Genomic DNA, 23,674 nt, shown 5'->3' with positions numbered 1-23,674 from the left:
ATGTGCCTAGTGTGTCAGAGGAACAGGAAGGAGCAGCTCGGCAGGGCAGAGTGTAGTAGGGTGAGGTCAGGGAGGGAACAAGCCTCTGAGGCATGTGGTGCTTTGGAAGCCATTGGGAGGTTCTGGAGCTTAGATCTGGAGGAATGGGAACATCGTAACCTTTGTGTCCCGGGTGTTTAGCATGGCTCTTGCAGTAAACATCAGTTGTCTTGAAATAACGAATCTCCATGAGGGAATTGAGTGCCTTGTGTGTAACGAGCCAGAGAGATCCAGTCTTGGCCCGTGCTGGAATCCTCCAGCCGGGAAACTTGGTTTTGCTCAGGGTGCTTTGTCTGACGGGAGGCTGGGGGGCTGCGCACGGTTGAGAAAAGAGCCACTCCGTTCACTTCCCTCCTTGAAGCTCCAGCAGTTTAATGACTGTGGGCCAGGAGGGGAGTGGTGTGAATCAACTCACTGCCCAACTGAAGACCACAAGCGAGGCGGGTGGGCATAACTCAAATCCCAGGAGATAGTCGGTGGGGTTTCCCCAGTGAGTTCAGAGTTCCTGGCTGTCCTGAGATTGAGTGCCCACTGACCACTTGCTGTGATGCTCATAACCTTACCCCAGGGGACCCTGCTGGAAACCTCCAGCTTCATGAACAGAGAGAAGGGAAAAGAACACTACAGGGCTTTATTGGCTCACACGGTATTGCCCTGGTCCCACTACCATGATGGGTCATTCCCCAGTAAAAGCAGCGTCCGTCTCTTCAGCACTTCCTGTGTGCCAGGCTGGCTGGCTTGCTCACCCCTCTTTCCCCTCCCACATGTGTTTCTGGAGCACCCACACGTTCCAGGCAGGTGCTGTGCTGGCCTTGGGATACAGGATGAACGAGACAGACGAGGTCCCTGTCCTGACATTCTGGTAGGGGGAAACAGACAGTAAATAAGCATGTCAATGCAGATTGAAGATTTGGATCTGGGAAGAAACAGAAACCAGCTTTGGGAGATGAAGGTGAGGGAAGACCTCTTGGAGGAGGTGGCCTTGTTGGGTTGGAGGACTGAAGGATGAAGAGCTGAGTTGGGGGTCATGAGGGCAGAGGGCGGGTTGTGATGGGCAAGGCGTGGAAAGTGGTGAATCAGAGACCTTGGTGAGGATGAGCTGGCTGGCTAGGATCAGAACAGGGGCCGCTATCCAAGAAATACTGGGTCAGTGGGAGAGGGAACGTTTCTCATCTTGTTCATCTCCTTTGACCTCTCCTTCTAGGCTCCTGATAACCCAGAGAGTATGGTGGTATTATTGTCACATTCTGTGCATGAGCTAGCCGACACCCCCAGAGCTTAGGTGATCATCCTGTCCTCCCCCAGCACCAGGGGATTGCAGGCATCCAGCCCCAGACCCCCCATGCTGCTTCTGTTTTGTGCCCTCTGTCACTGTCTGCAGTGACAGTCACTCCCAGTTGAGCATGACATGTGGGCTTCTGGGCCAAATGTTTGGGGTAACTGGGCGTTCCTAGTATCCCACAGCTACTTCTTTCTGGAAAATAAGTTACAGTAAAACACTTCCTGAAGAAATACCCCACAAGTGTTTGGTGTGTTGTCGTTTACTGAAAGAGTGTATTTTTATTTTGCATGAGCCTTGAACGCACCTCTTCCATCCTAAGTATCTTGCAATTAATTTCTCCCCCAGCACTCATTAGCTTTTGGTTGAATGCCAGGCACAATGCTGAAGGGACAGACCAGGCAGCACTAGGCGTTGAGGGGGACAGAAATGATATGGCCCGGGGATGCGATGAGGCTGGCCTTGCACGGGCCTGGCAGTGCCCCAGAGCTTGCTTTCTAGGCGGTCCCACCCCCGTCTTGCTGTTACCTGCTGCTTCTCACACAGGCACAGTGCCCAGCGTGCGTGCAGTGCGAGTCCTCGGAGCTCTGAGATCGTTGTGGTGCCAGATCGATGGGCATCTCTCTGGTTTTTGCCTCTGCAGCTCTAACACTCCCTGCTAATTGGCCAGTTCACGGAGAAGAATGCCACGCTCCTCTCGTTAACGGAAGTGGCCCGTTAGCTCTTCATGTTTCCCCCAGTGGGTTTTATTTCCCCCCTTACGTTTGGCAGCATTGTCCAGTTGCCTCACTGAGGTGGCTGCAGTTGTGCGTTCTGGACAGGCATGGGCCTCAGTTCAGCAGCCCCGTGTTACTCGGGGTTCGGCATGGGGCGCGCGCCCCTGGGGATCGGCCTGGTGCTTATGCTCTCTGATGTTTGCTTGCTGATCCCCGCCTTCTGGAATGAGAAGAGGCTCACTCTGCAGCGGTTATCAGCTGAGCTTCCCTTCACGGCTGGTTGCAAAGCCACCTGCTGCTGGTTATGGTTGGTGCAGGCCTGGGTCACTGGGACCCCCTGTGACATTCGGAGCCCTGTGTATATGAGACAAAATGGGGAATAATTACACATTGTCGGTGGCTGTCACAATGGTCAGGTCAGGGGGTGAGTGGTATGCCAACCACCCCTGAGCTTCTGCGGCACGGGCCCACCTGCTGCTGTGATGAGCGTGACTGGGGCCCCGTGGGAGGCCGGCCCCACATTGGCAGGCTTGCCAAGTGCTCGTTGAAGGGCGTGAACGCTGGAGCAGCGCCGCCCATCCGTCAGGCCTATGGGCACTGAAGCCCACTCCCTGGATCCAGATCCTGGCTCTGGCTCTGCCTCTGCCGAGCAGGTGACCTTGGGCCAGTCCTTTGCCCTCTGCAGCTCCCTCCCTCCCCTAGTTGGCTGTTGGAGGATAAAGCTAGTCAGTGTCTGTAAAGTGCTCACAGCACCTTTCCGTTGCCCACGGGGCATCAGTGATTGTCGTTAGCACCTGGAAACAGGTAACAGGAAGGTGTGTTACCTTTTGGCCCCTCACAGAAGCCCTGTGGGGGAGGTGCTGCTGTGAGATCTGTTTGTTGCCTGTAGCAACCGAGGCCGTGGAAGAAGCTGGAGAGCGGAGGGACCCTGAGCCTGGACTCTGGCTGCTCCAGCATCCCTGCGGATCCCACCCTTGGTGCCTCACACTCTTCCAGTCCCGGCCCCCGAGGCTGGGGGTTGGGGAGGCTGCCCAGGGGCCCAGGAGCGCTTTGGGGAGGCTGAATCCAGCCCACTCACAAGCCAGAGCGCCAGCGAGCAGAAAGGGGCAGGTATGGTGCTGGGCGTGTTTGCATTTGGGAACTCATTTTAGCTCAGGGCAGCATGCGATGGAGCCGCTATGGTCTCTCTCTGACTCGGGGGAGACAGACGCATTTGGTCAGGGCCCCTGGGCCAGTAAGTGAGAATGACGTTGGACTCGGGTCTGCCCTTATGTTGGGCATGTTTTTGTTAGCATGGCCTGCCCCCTTCTTAGGGGGAAGACCTTGCTCCTAATTCTCAAATCCCTTATCAGAGCTATTTGAACAAAAGGATTCTAGTTGCTTCCTCAGAAGGTGAGCGGGCTAGGCCTGGGAGAGCCTGGAAGATGAGCTTTCCTAGATCATTGCGATGACTCCTACAGAGCCAGACACCGGCCACGTCACCTGTCCTAGCCCTTATCTGCCCTCTTTAGCCACCAGCCTCTTCTTCCCGGAGCGGCCCACCTGCTGTCCCCATGCTGCTTTTCCTGCCCACTCCCTGCTCCCCTCCCCACCGAACCACTGAGTAGGTACAAAGAAACGCACTCAGCAGGTCGGATCTACCAGGTACAGAGGCAGGGATACCCTGACAGCTCCTCCCAGGCCATGAGCACCATGAGCTCCACCAGGAGCCGGTGACCGGAGGGGCCACCCGACTGGTCCAGGTCCACCCCTGACTTCCTGTGTGCCTGCAGCACGTCGTGTCCCGGAGCACCACTGCCATCACCAGGCGCGCCAGCTCCAACGGCCCTGGCCTTGCCAGAAATAAAGGGTGAATGGCCGGAGCTCTGAGCTGGCCTTCCTACCATTCTCCTCTCCTCCCAAGTGTTCTGGTGAACTCCTGCTACCATTCGAGACTTGGACCAGTCATTTCCTTCTCTGTGAAGCCTTCCTGCGCTTCCCCCTCCCCCCCCCCCCCCCCCCCCCCGCCTGGCACAGTTCCTCACTCCTTCCTCCGTGCCCCCGGAGCCCCTGTGGGCTCCGCACAGGCAGGCCCAGGGCTGCCACACTCCTGGTGTTTGGTCTGGCTTTGTGAGTAAGGTCAGTCCCCCGGTGACGGCTGTGCATCCAGCTTCCAGACTTGTTCCTGGCTTGTATTTAGGGCATTAGGACCATCTGATTTCCTTGAAAAGTCTGTAGGTGAATGTTTTTTAAATAGAGGCGTAACATAAAGTGCAGTGACCTTAGGGCGTCCGTGGCTCTGTGCTTATGATTACATTTGTGTGTAACTTAGGGCAAGACAGAAGACATTTCTGGTAGCTTGTTCTCAGTCTCTAACCCCTCCCCCTTTCTAAAGGTGCCTTTTAAAAAAAATAGTGAAATACGTATAAAAGTAATGGATTACCTATTTTTAAGCATGGAGTTCAGTGGCATCAGGTACTTTCTTTAAAGGTACTCTTTACATTTAAATGGTGTTGGTAATACTTTCTTGGCCAAGGCACAATGACTGGATGACATAGAAACAACTAGAAGAGAAAGTGAAAGTTCCCCCAGCCTCACTGTCTTCAGAAGGGACCCCTGTTGGGAGCGTGTGTCACCTTCCAGATCTTGCTGTGTGCACTGCCGTGCACATATCTCCACACAGGAAAATACAATACAGATGGACATGTTTGAATTGATAATTTTGGTTTTTTAATTGTAAACGGAATCCTGGATGGGTTGCTGGATTGCAGCTTGTTTTTTCATGTGCCATCTGCATGTGGCCTTCCTAGGGGCCTGCCCCCAGACCTAACGGAGGGCGTTCTGTTTGACGCCTGGGGCATTGGCGGTGCTGCTGCTTCTCCTGGGTCCAGCGCCTGGGCCTTAGGTGTTTGTGTCCTCCTTCCTGACCCCTGGCTCCACACCCCTCTCCCTGTCCATGCAGAGCCGGCTCTCAAATTCCGCAGCCCCGAAAGTCCTTTTAGTTACTGCCGACCCCTGGGGAGTCAGCTTCTGGAGTATTTACCTTTTATTTTGGGGGGCTCGATCCCAGGACCCCGGGATCATGACCCGAGCCGAAGGCAGATGCTTAACGACTGAGCCACCCAGGCGCCCCTGGAGTATTTACCTTTTAAACAGGATGGAAGCCTTAGGGTGGAGGGGTGGAGACTAGATAAGGTGTTGTTAACCAGCAGGCAGAAGCAGACACTTTAGGGAGCAGTTCAGCCCTTGGGCCACCCCTAAAATCACACTGCTGGCCTGCTGCTGGCTCTGACCGCAGAAGCCAGCCTAAATGGCCAGCCCCAGAATCCAGGGCTCTCCCTCTACATCCCCTGGTTGGATAACTGGCAGAATCTCTGCTGGCGGCAAAGAAGGCCCCATATCTCCACGCTCCTCTTGCAGCTCAGGTACCAGGTCCCTGGGAGATGAGCCCTTGGCAAAACCCGAACTTGCAGCATTTGGGAACCATAGACCTGATTTGCGGAATACTTTAGTCTGGGACATGCATGGTGGGCTCACTTTATGAGAAAATAAACCCAAAGGCCTCCTGATTTTTGACTCTGAAGTGAGCTTTTCCCCCTTTGGTTAGTTTCACCGCGCTTGCTCTTGCCCTATGCTAAAGTTAATCTCCCGAGGCTGTCAGGCTCCTGTTTTCTTCCGTCCCTCACTTTGCTTCTTTGTTGTTCTCTCTCTCATTTTGGGTACAGTATGGGTACAGGCAGCCATGAATTCACTCAGCAGCAGCCCACTGAGGCCCTGCCCTGCTCCAGGCACCTGGTTTTGTGTTGAGAGAATTGGGGGGGGGGGTGCGGTGTAAGGTGGATGGGACCTTCTCTTGGGGGCTTTCCATTTGGAACACCTGGGATTGTCCACTGTCACACAGAGATTCCTGGGAGGCCGGCAGCCAGGAGGCTCTTGATGGGGACAGTAGGAACAATCATGAATCTCTGTCCACGTATCCCAGCCAGGCCCTGTCAGCTTCTCCATGGTAACTGCGGGGTTTTGATGCTATTAGCCTTAAGAAAAGCACAACCAGGCTTTTGAATATAAAAGAGAAAAAAAAAAGGAAAAATAAAGTCTAAAATTCTAATGCTAAATGATTCCTGATGATTTTTTTTTAAAGTTAACGTGTGTACAGGATTAGACATTTCAAACCAAACAGAAAGGTCTAGAAATGAAAAAATGCAAGCATGCTTGTGTGCACATGCACACACAGAACCACCTGCCTTCTTTATCCCCCAGAGATATAATCCTGAGATATTCATAGGCCACTTTCCAGGAAAAGCGGTTCACAGCATCGCATGTAGCCTTTGAAAAGCTTTACCTGCAGGGGCCCCTTCTGAGCTCCCCGCTCTTGCTTTTCCACCCTGGTACCCGTTCTGAATCTGCGCATGTAGGTACAGAAAGACCTGGGTCTCTTTAACATGTACGTGGATTCCCATTCTGTGGACAGACTGTAATTACCTAACCACTCCCGTCTTGATGGACATTTAGGTTATTTCCAGCTGTTCACTGGGTAGGTTGCATTTTAAAGGTTTGAAATTTCCCCAGTAAACATGTCCTCCCAACACCTGACCGTCGAGAAAAGCAGATCCCTTTGGAAAGTTTTTAAATTTATTTTCACAGTTGACTCTTATCTTTTTTTTTTTTTTTTAAGGCGGCAGGGAGAGGAAGGTGACTCTCCTAGGTTGGATGCTTACTGAAAGAACTTTTACATCCATGCTTACGTGTAGTTCTAGGAGGCCGGAATTATCTGCCCTGTGTTTTAGACAAGGACTCTGATGCTCAGAGAGGACCCACAGCTCATGGCAGGGTTTAGCTGGGGATTGGACTGCTCTGAGCAGCCCTGGGCCTCACACATTGTTTCGCTTCCCTTTGTTCTGCCACTTCTGTACATCCGAGTTCGTAAAGAGCTCCTCGGAGAGAGGTGTCTACACCCATCCACGTGAATTTTTGCTTAGACCTTCTAACTGGGTGATGTTTTGCTCTGCATTTAGTCTCGGTTTTCTGTTTCGGAAAGCTTTAATTGCATATGGCATACTCTGAGATTCACTGGGAGTATGTGGTGATCAGAGGAAGCAGTGACTTTATCTTGGGACCCTAATTTCCTGGGTTTGAGTCCTTCAGCAGAAGATGTGGGGGCTGTCCAGGGCTGTGTTCTTCTATCACACAGCATCCTAAGTGGGCTCCGATGGATGCTGTCTCTCAAGTGGCACATGCTTGGGGGCTCCCATCTCTGGGCTCCCTGTCGTTGGCGTCTGTAATGCGCTGTCTGGGTTTCCTGGGCAGTAGAATCCTATCTCAATTTATCTGTCATTTTTGTGGATGAATAATCCAAAGTGAGTAAATAAAAATTAATGTGTGGATTTGGATGCTAATTTAGCTTCCAATTAGGTTTTGTTTTGAGCATTATTGAAATTAATCTGTGCTCCTTGAGCACATTCCACTTATTGGCAAGGTACGGTGGCCCCCAGAGTACAGTTGGTGGTTGGTTGGGGGTAAATTCAGAAGATGGATAAACCATATCAAGATAATGGAAACGTTTTCTTTAAAACTTTTTTCTTCTTTAATGACAAAATGATGTCTGGACATCATCCAGGCCCTGAAAAGAGAAAAATAATTCAGTCAGAATCCTGCCCCAAACAGACCAGTTTTCTTTTGTCTTTTTTCTGTGCTAGACCCGGTCCATTTGCATGTAAACACTTTTTAAAGGGTACTGAGCCTGGAACTGAGTTTGAGCTCCTGATGAAGCACCCTTATTTCAGGAGGACCTTGGGCTTTGGGATTGGGCAGGCTTCAGTTCCAAGTCTGACTCTTGGCTCAGGAGCTGTGTGACATCGGGCACGTCACTTTGTCCTTCGGAGCCTCTGTTTTCTTATCTATGAAATGGGAGTGGCAATCTGTCTACCTCTTGTTTATTACCTGGGCTGAGATACAACTGTGTGTTTCCCACAGGACGGGGCGTGAGCCACTCGCAGCACACAGGCCTCTTTCATTTCTCTTAGAAAGCCTCCTGACTTCTCGGGGAAGAGCGTCTTTGTTTGGGGCCAGCTTCCTTTGGGGATGAGCTTTAACTTCCTGCTGGTACTTGCCAAGCCCCCTTTCTAAAGAGCCAGCATTTGGCTGCATCCAATACACCTTGCTTTTTCTTTTCTGTTACTTTTACAACAGCAGGATACACTGGTTTTTCATGCACTGTAGCAGTATACAGCTTCTTTTATTTTTTATTTTATTTTTATTTTTTTTAAAGATTTTATTTATTTATTTGACAGAGAGAGAGAGACAGTGAGAGAGGGAACACAAGCAGGGGGAGTGTGAGAGGGAGAAGCAGGCTTCCCGCCGATCAGGGAGCCCGATGCAGAGCTCAATCCCAGGACCCTGGGATCATGACCCGAGCTGAAGGCAGATGCTCAACGACTGAGCCACCCAGGTGCCCCAGTATACAGCTTCTTTTAAAGTAAATATATTTAAAGTAGAAGTTAGGGGTGCTTGGGTGGCTCAGTCAATTAGGGGGCTGCCTTTGGCTCAGGTCATGGTTTCGGGGTCCTGGGATCAAGCCCTGCCTTGGGCTCCCTGCTCAGCGGGGAGCCTGCTTCTCCCTCTCCCTCTGCCCCACCCCCTGCTGGTGTGCTCTCTCGCTCTCTCTCAAATAAATAAAATCTTTTTTTCTTTTTTAAAGATTTTATGTATTTATTTGACAGAGAGAGAGCACAATGGCAGGCAGAGGGAGAGGGAGAAGCAGGCTCTCCGCTGAGCAGGGAGCTGGACGTGGGGCTCGATCCCAGGACCCTGGGATCATGACCTGAGCCAAAGGCAGCTGCTTAACCAACTGAGCCACCCAGGCGCCCCTCAAATAAATAAAATCTTTAAAAAGTCAATAACACCCGCATGCTGTACTTAAGACCTACATTGGGCGGATGGTGTGTGGGTTTGAATCCCAGCTCTGCTGCCCCCTGGCTCTTTGACCTTGGATGTGTCCTTCACCACCTCTGAGCCTCAGTTTTTTTGTTTTTTTTTTTTTTTTAAAGATTTTATTTATTTATTTCAGAGAGAGAGAATGAGAGAGAGCAAGTACATGAGAGGGGGGAGGGTCAGAGGGAGAAGCAGACTCCCTGCTGAGCAGGGAGCCCGATGCAGGACTCGATCCAGGGACTCCAGGATCATGACCTGAGCCGAAGGCAGTCGCCTAACCAACTGAGCCACCCAGGCGCCCCTGAGCCTCAGTTTTATCATCTGTAAAGGGAGGGAAACAACAGGATGACCTCATGGGGCTGTTGTCAAGTTCAAGTAGGCTAGTACAGTCAGAGCCCTTAGAGTGCATCTGGCACATGCAAAGTACCCTAAACATGTTAACCAGAAGTGTGTTTCCTAGACAAGCGAGGGGCCTTTGGGAAGCACAGGGCTGGTGTTGATAAAGTACAGAGTTTCCGACTTAGGGCGGTGGGCAATAAATGGTAGCTGGTGCTAATGTTTTGATGACTTAACAACGGTGGTGTTAGTCACAGTCCTGATGACAAAGTAGGAGGTAGCCTTTTTTTTGTTTCGGAAATAGAATTCCTTGGGGCAGCAACTCTCAGGCAGCTTGATGATGGCGTCCGGCGAGATTCCAAGGTTCCAATCCGTGTGTTGACTTCCCTAGGCCAAGCCCAGCATTCGGTGCTTCATTAAGCCCACCGAGACGCTAGAGCGCTCCCTTGAGATGAACAAGCATAAGGGCAAGAGGCGGGTGCAGAAGAGACCCAACTACAAAAACGTTGGGGAGGAAGACGAGGAGGAGAAGGGGCCCGCCGAGGACACCCAGGAAGACGCTGAGAAGACTAAAGGTACTGAGGGTGGTTCAAAAGGCATCAGGACGAGTGGGGAGAGTGAAGGTGAGTGCGCCCATGAACGCCACCCTGCTGCCTGTGCCGCGAGCCAGGCTGTCCCTTGTGTCTGGTCCCCGTTGTGTGTCCGTGGGCGCGTCTGTCCATTCCCGACGCTGGTGTACCTCACTCTGTGGCCCAGCCCTTTGCAGGCAGCTGTGGGCAGGTCCACTGCAAGGCCTGCCTACATCGCACAGGTGACCCGGAGCAGGCTTCTTTACTCGAAACCCCGTGCCTCGGTTTCCCCATCAGTAAACAGAGGCTAGCAGATGGTAGTTACTTTGTCATTACGAGAATTAAATGAGTTAGTACGTGTACCATGCTCGGAGCAGTGCCTGGCCTGTGTCGTAAGCATCTGCTGCGTTACTGCCCTCCCCATGTTTATTGCAGTTCTGTTAGTCCCCGTCACCTGCGATGCTGATTTTTGACACGAGTCATTACTCCCAGTGCACTGCAGGGAGAAAACCCACGTTGAATGAGATTATAAACCTTTAATACGATTATGTTTTTTGGAATCAAACAGTCAAATATAATCCCCTAGATTCTTACATTAAGATTTGTCCAAATCTGTCTGTTTAAGAGTGAGGTACACCAGGGTTTAGTGCACATGTGCTCAGAAAGCAGAATCATTCATTCCTCTTTTTGGTTCGTGTTGGGGATGATTCTGGTTTAATTTCCACCTTCCTCTGGCTTAGATGCTGATACCTTCTCGATCTGGAGAGCAGTGTCTGCTCCGGAATTAGGCAAGCTTCAGCTGTGCAGGCTCTTGTTTCGGGGCTGGGCACACAGCCACACAGATGGGGTGTCTGGCCACGGCCCCGGGCACCCGGGGTGGAGCAGGGGATGGGGTAGAAGTGGGATGGGGGCTCTGCTTGCTGGGCCTGAGCTTCCACCACAGCTCGTGGGACAGACTCGGGCTGTCCTCAGCTCCCGCTGTGGGCTGTCCTCCTGGGTGCGGGGCTGGTAGTGAATCCTCCAAGGCCAGCAGCTGTCGCTGGCCCATCGGTCTGGACTGTGTGAGTCCCTAGTCCAGGGGGTCTGAAGCTGGGAAATGGAGTAGCTCCGTAAATCAGTGACCGGGAACTCCTTTGTTTTGGGGAGTTTGCTGCGATTATGGAGCCAAAACCCGCCCTGTCCCCACCCTGCTGGCCCCATTCTGATTTTCTTGGCAGTTCTCAGGGAATGCCACGATCCCATTTTGATAAGTATAACCAAAGCATCTCTCTGGTGCCACCCGGCCCTCTTTTTAAGGGTGAGATCCCCAGCATGCTTTTATTTCTGTTTAAAGTGCACAGGAAGCATTTTGACATAGCAATTCCTGTTTGGCTCAGGACACGGATGCCAACAAGTATGACTTTGGTGGGGAGGTGAGGGGCAAATGCAAGGTAAGCAAGCCATCTTAGTTGGCTTATTTGCCTCTTTTTTCTTTTCTTTTTTTTTTTTTTAAACACAGGAGAAAACTGCGTAAACCCTGGGGTTTAGTTGTCCTGTGGCCACACTGGGGAGAAAGGAGGAGGATTTCGCCCCATTTTGAACGCTGTGTTTTTGTCGATTTTGTTTTGGAAAGATGCTACCTCTTTCATTCCAATCCTTTTAAGGGCTGCTCTTGAACCAGGCCTGGCCATGACTAACCCTGGTGTGGACAGGGCAGGCTTGGCCGCAATCACACAGTGAAGTGAGTCAGCCCAGCGGCCCGGTCCTGGCGTGTGGGGCTTCTGTGCCTCAGCCATGCTGCCGTCCCAGTTCACTGTTGGGATTGGGGTGATGACTCCCTAGATGCCGAGCCTGCCTGTCCTGTGCCGGGGGCAAGGGGAGAAACGTGCACCAGCCTCCAAAAACCTGTGTTCTGGGTGCTCACTCGGCCAGGTTGTACCAGACAGGACCCCGGGGATCTCGCCCGGAGGTTTTGCTTGGACATTTGATGCTGATGTTAGAGCTTAGTTGAACATGACTCTCAGCAACCCCCCTTGACATTTTGGTGCCCTCCTGTTTTCTCGAACACACAGTAGTCATTCCAAAATATTATGGACCTGTCATCTTCCCACCTGGCTCAACCTCAATAAATACAGCTCTCACAGGCCTGACCAGCAAAGAGACATCTAACTGGGCAGCAGCAGCTTTCAGGTGGATGGGGCTTTGTGAATGTTGTATTTGATCTCTTGGTTGTTCTCAGATTTAAGGTGCGGCTGGTGGGTGTTCTCTCCTTAGACTGTGTTTGGGTGAAACCAGGCAGCTGTTAGCTCCCATGACTTGGAAGGGTGTCAGGCCACAGTGTCAATGTGGGAGGAGCTAAGAGATGGGATACTGGCCTTGCAGTCATGTCTCGGTTTATTGTGAGCCTTGAGCGGTCTCCCCAAGCTCTGTACCTCAGTTTCCTTGTCTGGAAATGGAGCATAAAAAATGTAATTCATGTGGTGCTTTTTTTTTTTTTTAATGAATATATGTTAGGATTCTTGTGGTCATGAGTTAGAAAATCTACTCAGACTGGCTTTAAAAGGGTGATTATTGTTCACGTCGCTGAAAGGCTTGGGCAGGGATGGCCCCGGGTGTAGATGACCATCGGCAGCGCCAGGCTCGCATCCTCCCAACTTACCACCGAGTGGAGAAGGAGCTGCTCCTTCCCATCAGCTGCAGCTCTAGTCTGGGGGCCGATGCTCCGTGACAGTGATGGGCCTGGCTCGCCCACTGCTGTAAGAGGGGTGTTCTGTGCCGACTGGCCAGGCCTGGGTCACTTGTTGATCCTATGATGATGATTCCCTCAGTAAAAAAACATCAGAAGAAAGGGGCATGGATGCTGAGCCAGTGGAAGCAGCAGATGCTCCCCGAGAAAGCTGCACTATTTCTGTATGTCCCTCATCCCCCCTCAGGGCTGTCTGCTCCCTTGCTCTTTGGAGGTGGCTGTGTGGCTCTTCTCCCTTCCAGATTATTTTTTCTCTAGCAGGCTTCTTGCCCTGTCCCTGGATCTAGAGGCTTGTTGACATCCTGCTGATAACAAACAGGCACAGGTGACTGTTGAGTGAAGAGATGCTGGCACCGACTCCCCCCTGCAAACCCCACCATCCCCACGCTAGTGGGGAAATCTTGCCTCAACCAGGTGGCAGAAAACACAGGCATAAAAAGGCATGTGGCCACAAGTCACAATTTTGCCATGACCTGATTTAAATGTGGCATTAACATGTTCTTTTTCTACAAATGCAACCAGAATTCACACCTCCTCCACATTTAAGCCCAGACAAGGAAGTAGTGTGAAATGAATGTGTACCTGTGGACCCTCCACTCGGCTGCAGGTCCCAACTGATGAGTGACTCATTCTGAAACCAAGAAAATCACAGGGCCCCTAAATTTGCAGAAATTGCACACTGAAAGGAAAAAGAGGGGTACCCTAGTGCCCATGGCCAAGGAAGTGTTCACTCGACGCATGTTACTCTGAAAGGACAGTTGTCTCTTTTTGGAGTCACTCGGAGCAGTAACTTAATAAACAGACCTAGGACAAAAGAATGAATTGTTTGCACTTCTCATTTGAAAAATAGGGTTTAGTTTTTGGTTTTTGCCAATGGAAAAAGTAGGCACCAATTTCATGTCCTCAGATTGAAAACCTACTCTTTGCTTGAATCCCAGCAAGGACACAGAGTGAAGAGGTCAACACTGACTTTGAACCTGCCAGGTCAGCTGGGAGTTGAGGGGTGCCCAGAAGTTGGGAACCCCAGCTTTGCCTTTTTTTTTTTGAAGTCTCCACTGAAATGAAATGGAACCCTGGCATCATTTCTGGCTCCTCTTGCAAAGCCAGAGCCAACCCCACGGCTGGCAGAGTTTCCTGATTGGGACGAGCTGTGGATTAGCCATTGGGAGGTTGGGGTCTGAATCCTAGATCCTGGAGGGGCTGCTCCTGAGCAGCTCTGTGACCCTGGGCTAGTCATTGCTTCTCTGATGGGGGGGGCTTCACAATGCCCAGCCCTCAGGTTGTCAGAAATGAGAACATCACTGTCTCAGCACTCAACCATGTGACCCACGAGCACTGAACAGGCAGCCTGGCCAAGGCAGAGAGCAGAGTGAGGAGCTTAGATGGGGCGTGTGTGCTTGGGCGCCCCTCCTCCCACCCCCTATTGCGAGTTTCTGTGAAGCCCGGTTCTGTTCATTTGTATAACGAATTAGTGAGGTGGGTGAGTGGGTGAGCATGTGTGTGTGGTGGGGGGACAGCAGGAAGGGAGGGAGGAGAAGGATTAGGAGGCTGGCCCGCCATTGTAGAGACGTGGGAGTGCCACCTTTTAAAATGGGCTTAACTAGTATAAGGAACTTCCCAGAAAAAAACATTCTAAATTCAATCTCGTGCTGTTCGGTCAAGGAAAACAACAAAACAAAGAAAGAGGTTCCCCCAAATCCTCAGCTCATACACACCCTGTTGTTGCCAGGTGCTCTTTGCCTCTTGAAATTCTCCTCCAGAGCCAGCCAATAGCATGCAGTCCTTCCCTGATTTCCTAGGTAACCAGCAAGGGCATCTTTCTCTTTCCCTGAACGTTCTCGTTAGGGCCTTCTTATTCTCCCCTTCCCCCTTTTTATTGTCTGTCCTTATTTTGATTCCTGGAATGTAGAATACCGGGGGCAACTCAGAAAATCCTTGAATTTGTGAAGTCAAAGACTGTTGGGAGGTCATGCCTGCCATTTCCCTGAAAAGCACTTCGTTTACCAAATATTAATCAGATTAGAATGTACATCATCCTGGGCAAGTTGATGGATTATTACTGTTATTTAAAAAAATCAGTGTGTCAGAGCATCGGGGAAGCTCCCGGATCTGGCCAGAGTCGTCATTTGGAGGGGGAGAGGTTGACGTCCTCGGGTGCCGGGGGCTTCTGGCCTCCCCTGCACATCCACGCTGTCGTGCAACCCAAACCGCCATCCGTCTCCGCACTTCTTTTCATCTTCCTGAACTGAAACTCTCTCCCTGTTAAACATTAACCCCCTATCGCCCCCTCCCGCCCCCCGCCCCACCGGCAACCACCTTTCCACTTTCTGTCTCTCTGAATTTGACTATTCTAGGTACTTCGTAGAAGTGGGATCCTGCAGTATTTGTCTTATTGCGACTTCTTATTTCACACAGCATCATGTACTCAAGGCTCATCCTTGTGGTCACGTGTGTCAGGGCCGCCTTCCTTTTTAAGGCTGACCAGTATTCTGTTTTGTGGATAGATGACATTTTGTTTATCCATTCACCCCCTGATGGACACTTGGGTCACTTCCACCTTTTGGCGGTCGGTACTGGTGCTGCTGTGCCCAGGGGTGTGCAAATCCTTTCCTGCTTTGGGGGCTCTTGTGGCAATGATAAGAGGCCCAGGAGGGCCAGGGCGGGGCCTGTGAGGCCAGAGGAGCTGGAGATTTGGGTTCCCCTGCCCAGCCGCTCAGCCTCACAAGGACGTTCCTCGACTCCCAGAGGCTCAAGACTCCGGGTGTGTAAAGGGGTCGTACCACCTACCAGGCTGGGGTGCAGGAGCCTTCAAGATTATGGGCCCCAGGGCCTGGTGCTGGGACTATAACCACACAGATGCTCCTTTCCAGGATGTGGGCCACGCTGGGAGAGGAGCCCCCAGTAGCGGGGGCAGAGGCCCACCACCTCGATCCGTCTGCAGCTCATTAGCCCTTCTGTCCCCGCGCCCCCTTTCCCAGAACACAGCAGACCTCGCTCCTGGTTGTTCCCTCATCACACACACTTTCACACTTGTTTCCTGTTTACACGGACCATATGCTTAGAGGAGTAATGAGGCATTTTTTTTTCATTTGAAAATAATTTCAAATTTATCAGAATTTGGAGAAACAAAAATAGTATAAAGAACACCTGTTTACCTTTTACCCGGTTTCATCTTTTAACCTGTTATAGCCCATTTGCTTTCTTATTTCTGTTTTCCCTCTCTCTGCCCCGCCCCCCCCACACTTTTTTTCTGGGTGAGTTGCATCCATCCCGTCGCTTCGCTCCTATACGTGTCAGCACACAGTTGCTGAGAATTAGGCATTGGCTTTCGTGACCCCAGGGCAGCTGTCCACTCCAGTGTGGGTTTCTCCTGTCCCTGTTCCAGTTTGTCCATTGGCCCAATAATCTCCCTTCTAGAGTATTTCCCCCACCAGTCTAGGGTAAGGTAGTGCCTTTAATTGTCGTGTCTCTCTGGCCTTAGTGACTCTGGAACATTTTTCACAGCCTTCTTTTTTACAACAGTGACATTTTTGAGGAATGCAGAACCTCTCCCTCCTTCGTTTTAATAAAATGTTCCCTCTTATGTCTTTGATGTTTTATTTGTGATTACATGGAGGTTATATATTCTTGGCTGGACCGTGGCGTAGGTGGTGTCATGTCCTCGTTGGAGTGTCCCACCTGGAGGCACGTGATGTCCCCCTGACCCTCACGGGTGACATGAATATTGGTCACCTGGCTGCAGTATTGCCCCATCTCTCCGCTGTATAATCACTAATTCACAGTCCATGGGGAGACGCTTAGAGATAATACAGATATGCTGTGCCTCATTACAGTGACCCTGGGAGCCGCCATTCACTGATGATACTTGCCTGATCCCGTCTTTGCCAGACTGGTGGCAAAATGTTGATTTTCCAACGTCAGCACTCTCTCCATGTTGAAAAGTCAGCCCTCAGCATTCCACTGTAAGCAAGATGCCTCCCTTCTCCCCATTTCTTTCTTTATCAGTTCTTGGCACACACTCAAGGATTTCAGTTTTTAGTGGTTTATATTTCATTACTGATTTACTTCATCTGATGCTCAAATTGTCCCAGACTTGGCCATTGGGAACCCCTTTGGGCTGGCTGCTGTGGCCTTGTGCTAAGCTCCCGTCATTTCTTCTGAGCAGTCCTTATACTTTCTGGTTTGATAAGGTATTCCAGGTTCATCCTGGAATGCATGGGGAGTGCCTGTCCCCGGGATGAGCCATTTCTCTGACAAACCCTGCTTCCTCTCAGTGGTCAGTGGTATTAGAGGCCAGGAGCCGGGTGCCAGAAGGGCTGATGGCTACCGGGGTACCTTGCTTTTTGGCCCTTTCAATGGACAGATCTAGAAAACAGGTGCGTGTACATACACAAAATACACATTTACTCGTGCATGCATACACATACGTACAGACATGCATATCATATACATATTTTAGAAATCATGAATGCATACCAATACCTCCAGTATTCATGCCAATGCCAGTCAGTTCCCAGAGGGTTCTTTCTCGCCTTCCCCCATTTCAGATCTGTGTGTCACTTCTTTAGCAAGAGCCTTGGCTCCCAACAATGTCAACACGTTTGGTTGCTCAGTCCTATAATACATCTTAAAAAGTTTCAGTTTGCTTATTGTTTAACAAACAAGAGTTCAGGATGGTTTGCAATCCCCCGCCCCGCCCCGCATACTTCACCTGCCTCCCAACCGAGGGTACAGAGTCAAGTATGCTGTTTATAGCTACTTGGATTAGTCTGCCCTTTCTTTGTTCTTTATTCCCCATCAGGGTAGGTATGGTGTTCATTTGAAGAAAAAAAAAAAAAAAAAAATGTTGGTCCTTTTTTTTTTTTTTTTGGTCCAGTTAGGGTTCTTCCTTCCCATTTTTACAGACTTAATTTCTTTCTTTTTTTTTTAATATATGGATTATTAACAAACTTAAAACCATGCAAAAGGGTATGTTCAGGAAGTGTCCCTTCTTCCATACTCCGTCCCATTCCCCTTCCTCTGGTAGATAATCAACTTGACTGCTTTCTGGAATCTCCTTCCCACGCTTATTTTTGTAAGAAAATGCCAATCTAGAAATGTTTTCTTATTCTCCCTTCTCTCTTACACAGAGGGTAGCACACTGTATACGCTCTCTCTTCTCTTCGCTTAGCAGCTTCTCTGGAAATCACTCCATATCAGTTCACCATGGTCTTCCTCATTCTCTTTTACAGCTGCACGGTGTGTGTGTGTGTGTGTGTGTGTGTGTGTGTGTGTGTGTGTGTACCAAAGTTTATTCAACCGATCTTTATGCTTGGACAGTTAGGTAGTTTCCAGTATTTTGCAATTACAAGTAATACTTCAGTGAATACCCTTGAGTGTGTGCATTTTTATATTGTTAAGGGATGTATCTTCCAAATAAATCCCTACAAGTGGGATTGCTCAATTGAAGGGTATAATAGTGATTTAAAGTTTCCTTTTTTTTTTTTTTTTAAGATTTTATTCTTTTAAGTAATCTCTACACTCAGTGTGGGGCTAGAACCTACAACCCCAAGATCACAAGTCGCACCCTCCACTGACTGAGCCAGCCGGGCTCCCCTAAAGTTTCCTTGTAAAATGTATTTAGGGATGCCTGGGTGGCTCAGTCATTAAGCGTCTGCCTTCGGCTCAGGTCGTGATCCCAGGGTCCTGGGATCGAGCCCCGCATCGGACTCCCTGCTCCGCGGGAAGCCTGCTTCTCCCTCTCCCACTCCCCCTGCTTCTGTTCCCTCTCTCGCTGTGTCTCTCTCTCTCAAATAAATAAATAAAATCTTAAAAAAAATAAAATGTATTTAAATCAAAAGAAAAAAGTGAGCTCAGATAAAATGATGAGGTAAATAACAAATAGTACAGGCAACACAGAGACATGGCAAACGTCCTAGAGGCAGGCAAATGACTGAAGTTGGAACAAAACTGAGCTGGGTTGTTGCCGCAGTCCCTTCAAATTCCAAAATAGAAACCCAGATGGGATGGGGGCTCATGTGTATGTTATAGCAGGTTCAGACGGAGCCCCCTGGGAATTCATCATCAGAGCCTGAGTCCTGGCCTCAGTGACCGTCCGTGGAAATCCATGCACGCAAGCCCACTGATCTGCTTTCCTTGGTGCCAGCAGCCTGGTGCGTGTACCCTGGGCGGGGAGCAAGGCTGCACCGAGACAGGCATGTATCTGCAGGGAGGTGTGGGAGTGAGGGCCCAGAAGGCTCTGCAGAACCGTGCCGGACGTTCTGGTCTGGCATAAAGAGGACATTCACTTTGACCTTGAATCTCACCAGGAAAAAAAAGGTCAAATCTCTTTGGCACCCTCTTTTAAAGATGATTGTGGAATCCGTTTTAGAATGGTGAGAATCTGGACAGACTCTCTCCCCAAAAAACTTACTAAACCCCCCCAATGCCCACGTGGCATTTTGCATAAAGTTTCAGGGAGTTGACAGACGCTAGGTAAGAATCACTACTTTTAAGAGTTGTTTGGATAAAATTGTTAAAAAGAAGGGGCCAGGGGCAACATGTATTAGCACTGGAAGGACTGTTGTATGTTCATCTAGAGAATTAATCCCCGTAACTGTGCTGGCCGGATGAGGATAGGGAGGGTGGGAACCAGGGTGACAGAACCGAGGTTGAGGAACCTCACTGTGCGTGGAGGGACCCTCGTGGGCCTGGTCCTGCACAAGGAGAGGACCCGGAAGTGGGGCGGGCAGCAGTCCTGGCTTTTGCTGCTACTTTTCTTGTCATATTAATTGTCACTATGCTTCTGGGTTTCTGTTTCCTCATATACAGTATCTAGGACTGAACCAGTGGTTTTTAGCAGTTCTGTGTGAAACTCCAGAATTCTAGAAAGGAGCTTTAGGGGCCTCTGTGGAGTGCAGGAGGAAACCCGCAGCCAGGGACGTTTGGGAACCCACCTACCTTTTACCCAGAGCAACTCTGCTCCTGTCTGTGGTGGTGTGTCGTGGGAAATTGTCATTCAGAATTAATATGCCACTCCTTAACTAAATTTGGTGAGCACTAGACTGGATTATCTTTAACGGCTGTGTGCTCCAGAATTCTGAGTGTCCAGGGAGATTAAAAAATTAAAAAGGAATAACCACGTCACAGCAGGCGTATTCTCTAGGCTGAAGTGCTAGGGCTTGGCCCTGTAACCTTGGGGAGTCCTTGAAGCTGAGTTCCTGCCTTGTCAGCCGGGCTGGGAGGGAGGGGAGCTCGCAGCAGGGCAGGAGGTGTGTCAGAAGTCCCAGGGTGGAAGCCAGAGGCTGGCATCACAGTCCTGCTGGGTAGTCTTCAGATGTTTTCAATGGCATGCTCTGTCGGTAAACACTAACAATCAAATAAATGTCATTTAAGCGTGCAGCTCGCCAATATAGATACATTTATTGTAAATTACACATATTTGTATTGCTGTGCCAAGGTTAGATACATCACAAAACAAAACAGATTGTTTAAAGATGAGGATAATTAAAAATAAGAGAAGTACTGCCCCGTGAATCATCTCCTCTCCCTGGTGGGGACAGACTGCCCCCACCACAGAGAGGTCAGGCTCATCAGGAGGCAGCTGGAGGAGGTTGGTGGGGGTGAAGGTGTAGGCGCAGGAAGGAACAGTGGTTCTCAGCAGTCTGCACTCCCACCTGCTCTCTGCCGCGGCCATGCTGCTTGGACTGCTGTTTACTCAGTAGCTCCCTGTGAATTGACTCACTCGGTTTTTTTCCCTTAAATCTCGCCTTCTCCTAAGCAGTGATATCCACAGAAGAACAGGTTTTCTGTGCAGTTAGAATCTTCTAACGCACATTAAGATAAACACAGAACTCTGCAAACAGAACATTTGTCCACATTGCACTTGAAAATCATGGGTCAGCTCCCACCTGTGTGATGGCCCCGTGGGAGGCTCCAGTCCACCCTGGGAGGAAGGGGCTGGTGGTCCGGGCCCGTGTGGATGGGTGGGTGGTGCACTCCTCCACGCTAGAGGACAGTCGCAGGCGCAGCCGTGCCTAGTGGAGTTCCAGAGGGTGATGGGCACGCGCTGCCGCCCGTGAGAATGCTGGGCACGCTCAGGGCAGACTGGGTGGGGCCCTGGGCCACCCGCTCCATGTCATAGGGGCCGTGCATCACTGTCGGCTCTGCGTGCCGCCAAAGCCTCCCACTCTGGGCTCGCCCAGCCATCCGTCTGCCCATCCCATTAGTAAGCACTCGCCGCATACCGGGCGCTGGGCTCGACACTAGAGTTCCAGTGGAGAGCAAGACAGGGAAGGGGGCTCCTCTTATGAAACCCCCATTCTAGTGGGGGAAGGCAGGCAGCAACCGTAAATAAAAAATAGGAAATCTAGGCAGTTGTGAATGCTATAAAGTAAAACCGAGATAAGAGGGGGAAGGGACAGATTCATCTAGGAGAATTCCGAATAATGTATGTAGCTACTCCCTCCGGGAGATAGAGCATAACTCCCCGCTCCTTAAATGTGGGCTGCGCTTTAATGACTTACTCCCACAGAGCTTGCAGTGAGGGGAAGAGGGAAAGTAACTTTCTGGTGGAGAAGTCTGACCAGCGTTCGCTTGGCCAAGTGGCGCAGACTTGACGTCGGTGGTGGTTGGGCCGTGTTGGTGGCCTGCACCCTCGCTACGGCCGGCGGTGAAGGGCACTTCCTCTGTGTGGGCTTCCTTCCAGAAACCTCTACCCCAGTCTAATGATCTGAAAACATCAGACAGACTCAGATTGAGGGACATTCTGCAAAATACCTGACCAGTTCTCGCTCCTTAAACCGTCAGGTCACCAGAAGTCAAAAGCCGGCACAGTGAAGGGGAGCCTCACAGGACATGACGGCTAGGTGTAATGTGGTCCCTGAGATGGGATCCGGGAACAGAACATGAACTGTAGGGAAAAACCAGGGAACTATGAACGAAATACGGATTTTTGATAATAATTTAAGGAGGTAAAAACCGGTGCAGGGGGAGCTGAGAAGATACCTCTGAGGCGGTAGCATCTGAGCTGGGCCTTGAAGGATGTCATTGAGTCAGGCCAGGGTAGGGGAGACCCGGGGTGAAAACATTCCAGGCAGAGGAAGCAGCCGTGTAAAGATCCTGGGGCAGAAATAAGCTTGGGCCCATTAAAGAGCACGGAAGAAGCTCAGCACGGGTGGAGAGGGGTGTTGGGGAGAAGGCCAGGGAGTGAGGTCAGAGGTGGAGAGGAGCCGGGCTACACAACAGACTGCCTCGACACTGTGGACGGCATGTGGATTTCATCCCCATGTGATGGGAAGGCAGAGGAGAATTCTGAACAGAAGGGCGATGAGAGCTAATTTCCACTTAAAGTCACTTGGGTCTGTGTGGAGAACAAACCAGGGGGTAAAGAAGGGCAGAGCCAGCTGGGAGGCCTCTGCGCGAGTCCAGGGGAAGATCATGGATGGCGGGGGGCCGTCGGAATCCCTGAGTCCTCCTGTCCCTCCAGATACAAGTGCAGCCTCACACATCAGCATCCTTTCCCCCACATCTGTCTCCTGAAGATGGGGGAGATGACCTGAACTCTGGGTTCCAAGAACTAACTATTTGAAGGTCCACACCTACACATCAAAGAACTCTGTGATGGAGACCCCTTACGGCCAGTAGCTAACCATCTCTCTTTCGTCTCTGTTGGTTTATGCCTTCTTTGAAAACTAAAAACATACCCCATGCTTACGTCGGTTCCTACAAGTGGCCCTTACTTAATTGGGAAAAATACAGCGAGGTTCCTAACCTCCCTCTGCCTTCTGGAAGTCATCAGTGGAAAAGGAAAACAAAAGGCTTCAGGCATGTCAAAGCCTTTCCTAGAGTGTAAACAGTTTCAGAATCTTCTCAGTGAATTTGGTTATGTTTTATTAACCACATATCATTTTTCTTCCCTCTGCTGCCTCAACTCCTTTGGGAAGGAAGTGTGGTATCAATAAAGTAAAATAAGTGCCTTAAAAAAACATCTTGAAATAAATTACTGCAATTTGCACTTTTTTATTAAAATCAGGGCCACATTTCTTGGCATTGCCAAGATGACAGGAAAGAGAGGTTGTGGCCTCTGTCTTATTTCTCCCCAGCTTGTTGCTGATGCTCCTGTCACTGCTGGCGAGCGCTTGCTGGACGCGTGAGGAGCGGTCTACTTGGGCTCTGTCTCTAGGATGACTGTGTCTGTAAATCCGGGGCTGTGAAGCCGTCCGAGCTCATCCCCGTCTCTGTATTTGCTTCTAGAGATAGAGATGGTGATCATGGAGCGCGGCAAGCTCCCGGAGCTGGCGGCCAACACGTCTGTGCAGGAACAGAACACCACGGACGAGGAGAAGAGCGCCGCCGCCACGGGCTTGGAGAGTGCACTGTGGAGCAGGTGCCACCAGTGGGCCCAGTCCTCCTGGTGCTGGTTGGGGGGAGGGGAGCCCACAGGCCAGCCCACCAGTCAGGGTGGGGGGTGCTGTTCCGTCGCTGGGATGAGGAGATGGGCTGAGCGGTGGGGGAGAGGGGGCGTGCCTTGGCTGGGATGCCCAGCACAGGTAACCTGGGGCCTCTTCCCAACACCCAGATGGCCTCTTCGGCTTCTCAGCAAAGTTGTCCTGCTTCCTGCCTTTCCTTGCTTCTCCAGCCCCTCTCGAGAGGCCACAAGGACAAAGCTGACACTCAACTCTGGAGTGCTCACCCCTTAGAAAGAGGAAGACTGACACATGGCACCACCTCCCCCAAGCCCTTTGGTGGTGGGCCCTGCCCTAAAGGGTGTGGGTCGCCTCACAGCCTTGTACTGGCTGCCCCTGGCAGTGCTCTGTTGCTCCCAGGAAGGACCCTCTTGGGGGCCGCATTTGGATCTCCCTGTCTCATTCATTCACTGCCATGCTACCCCGCCGTGCATAGGGCCTGCCCTCCCGACTCAGCCAGCATGATTTCACGCTGATGGCCTGCAGCTTTTTGCCTAAGTGTTCACTTCACTGATGGCCTGCTGAAGCTACATCCTCTTAAACCTTCGAGATGCCGCATTTCCTGGAAACTTGCTGCAGCACCAGCCCTTCCAGAATGCGATTGGGTGGAAGGCTGCTTCCAAAGTGTGCAGTGAACTGTCAGGAGGACTTTTTCA

At 50.9% G+C, this 23,674-nt stretch overlaps 1 protein-coding gene across 10 annotated transcripts in view; it reads left to right on the top strand.

The window, feature by feature from the left end:
- CLEC16A (C-type lectin domain containing 16A) overlaps positions 1-23,674 on the top strand; it is a 202,579-nt gene that overhangs the window by 40,786 nt on the left and 138,119 nt on the right. For 8 of the 10 annotated variants that reach the window (XM_078074801.1, XM_036070341.2, XM_078074800.1 and 5 more), the window contains exons 10-11: positions 9,671-9,902; positions 22,807-22,939. In XM_078074801.1, coding sequence (XP_077930927.1) covers positions 9,671-9,902; positions 22,807-22,939 — 365 coding nt within the window. The remainder of the gene's footprint in view (positions 1-9,670; positions 9,903-22,806; positions 22,940-23,674) is intronic. The other 2 variants (XM_078074799.1, XM_036070365.2) reach the window with 1 other exon arrangement.

The sequence above is a fragment of the Halichoerus grypus genome, chromosome 6 (assembly GCF_964656455.1).
Source record: "Halichoerus grypus chromosome 6, mHalGry1.hap1.1, whole genome shotgun sequence".
Lineage (NCBI taxonomy): Eukaryota > Metazoa > Chordata > Mammalia > Carnivora > Phocidae > Halichoerus > Halichoerus grypus.
Note: the sequence above shows the minus strand (reverse complement) of the source record. Positions and strands in the feature narration are given on the sequence as shown.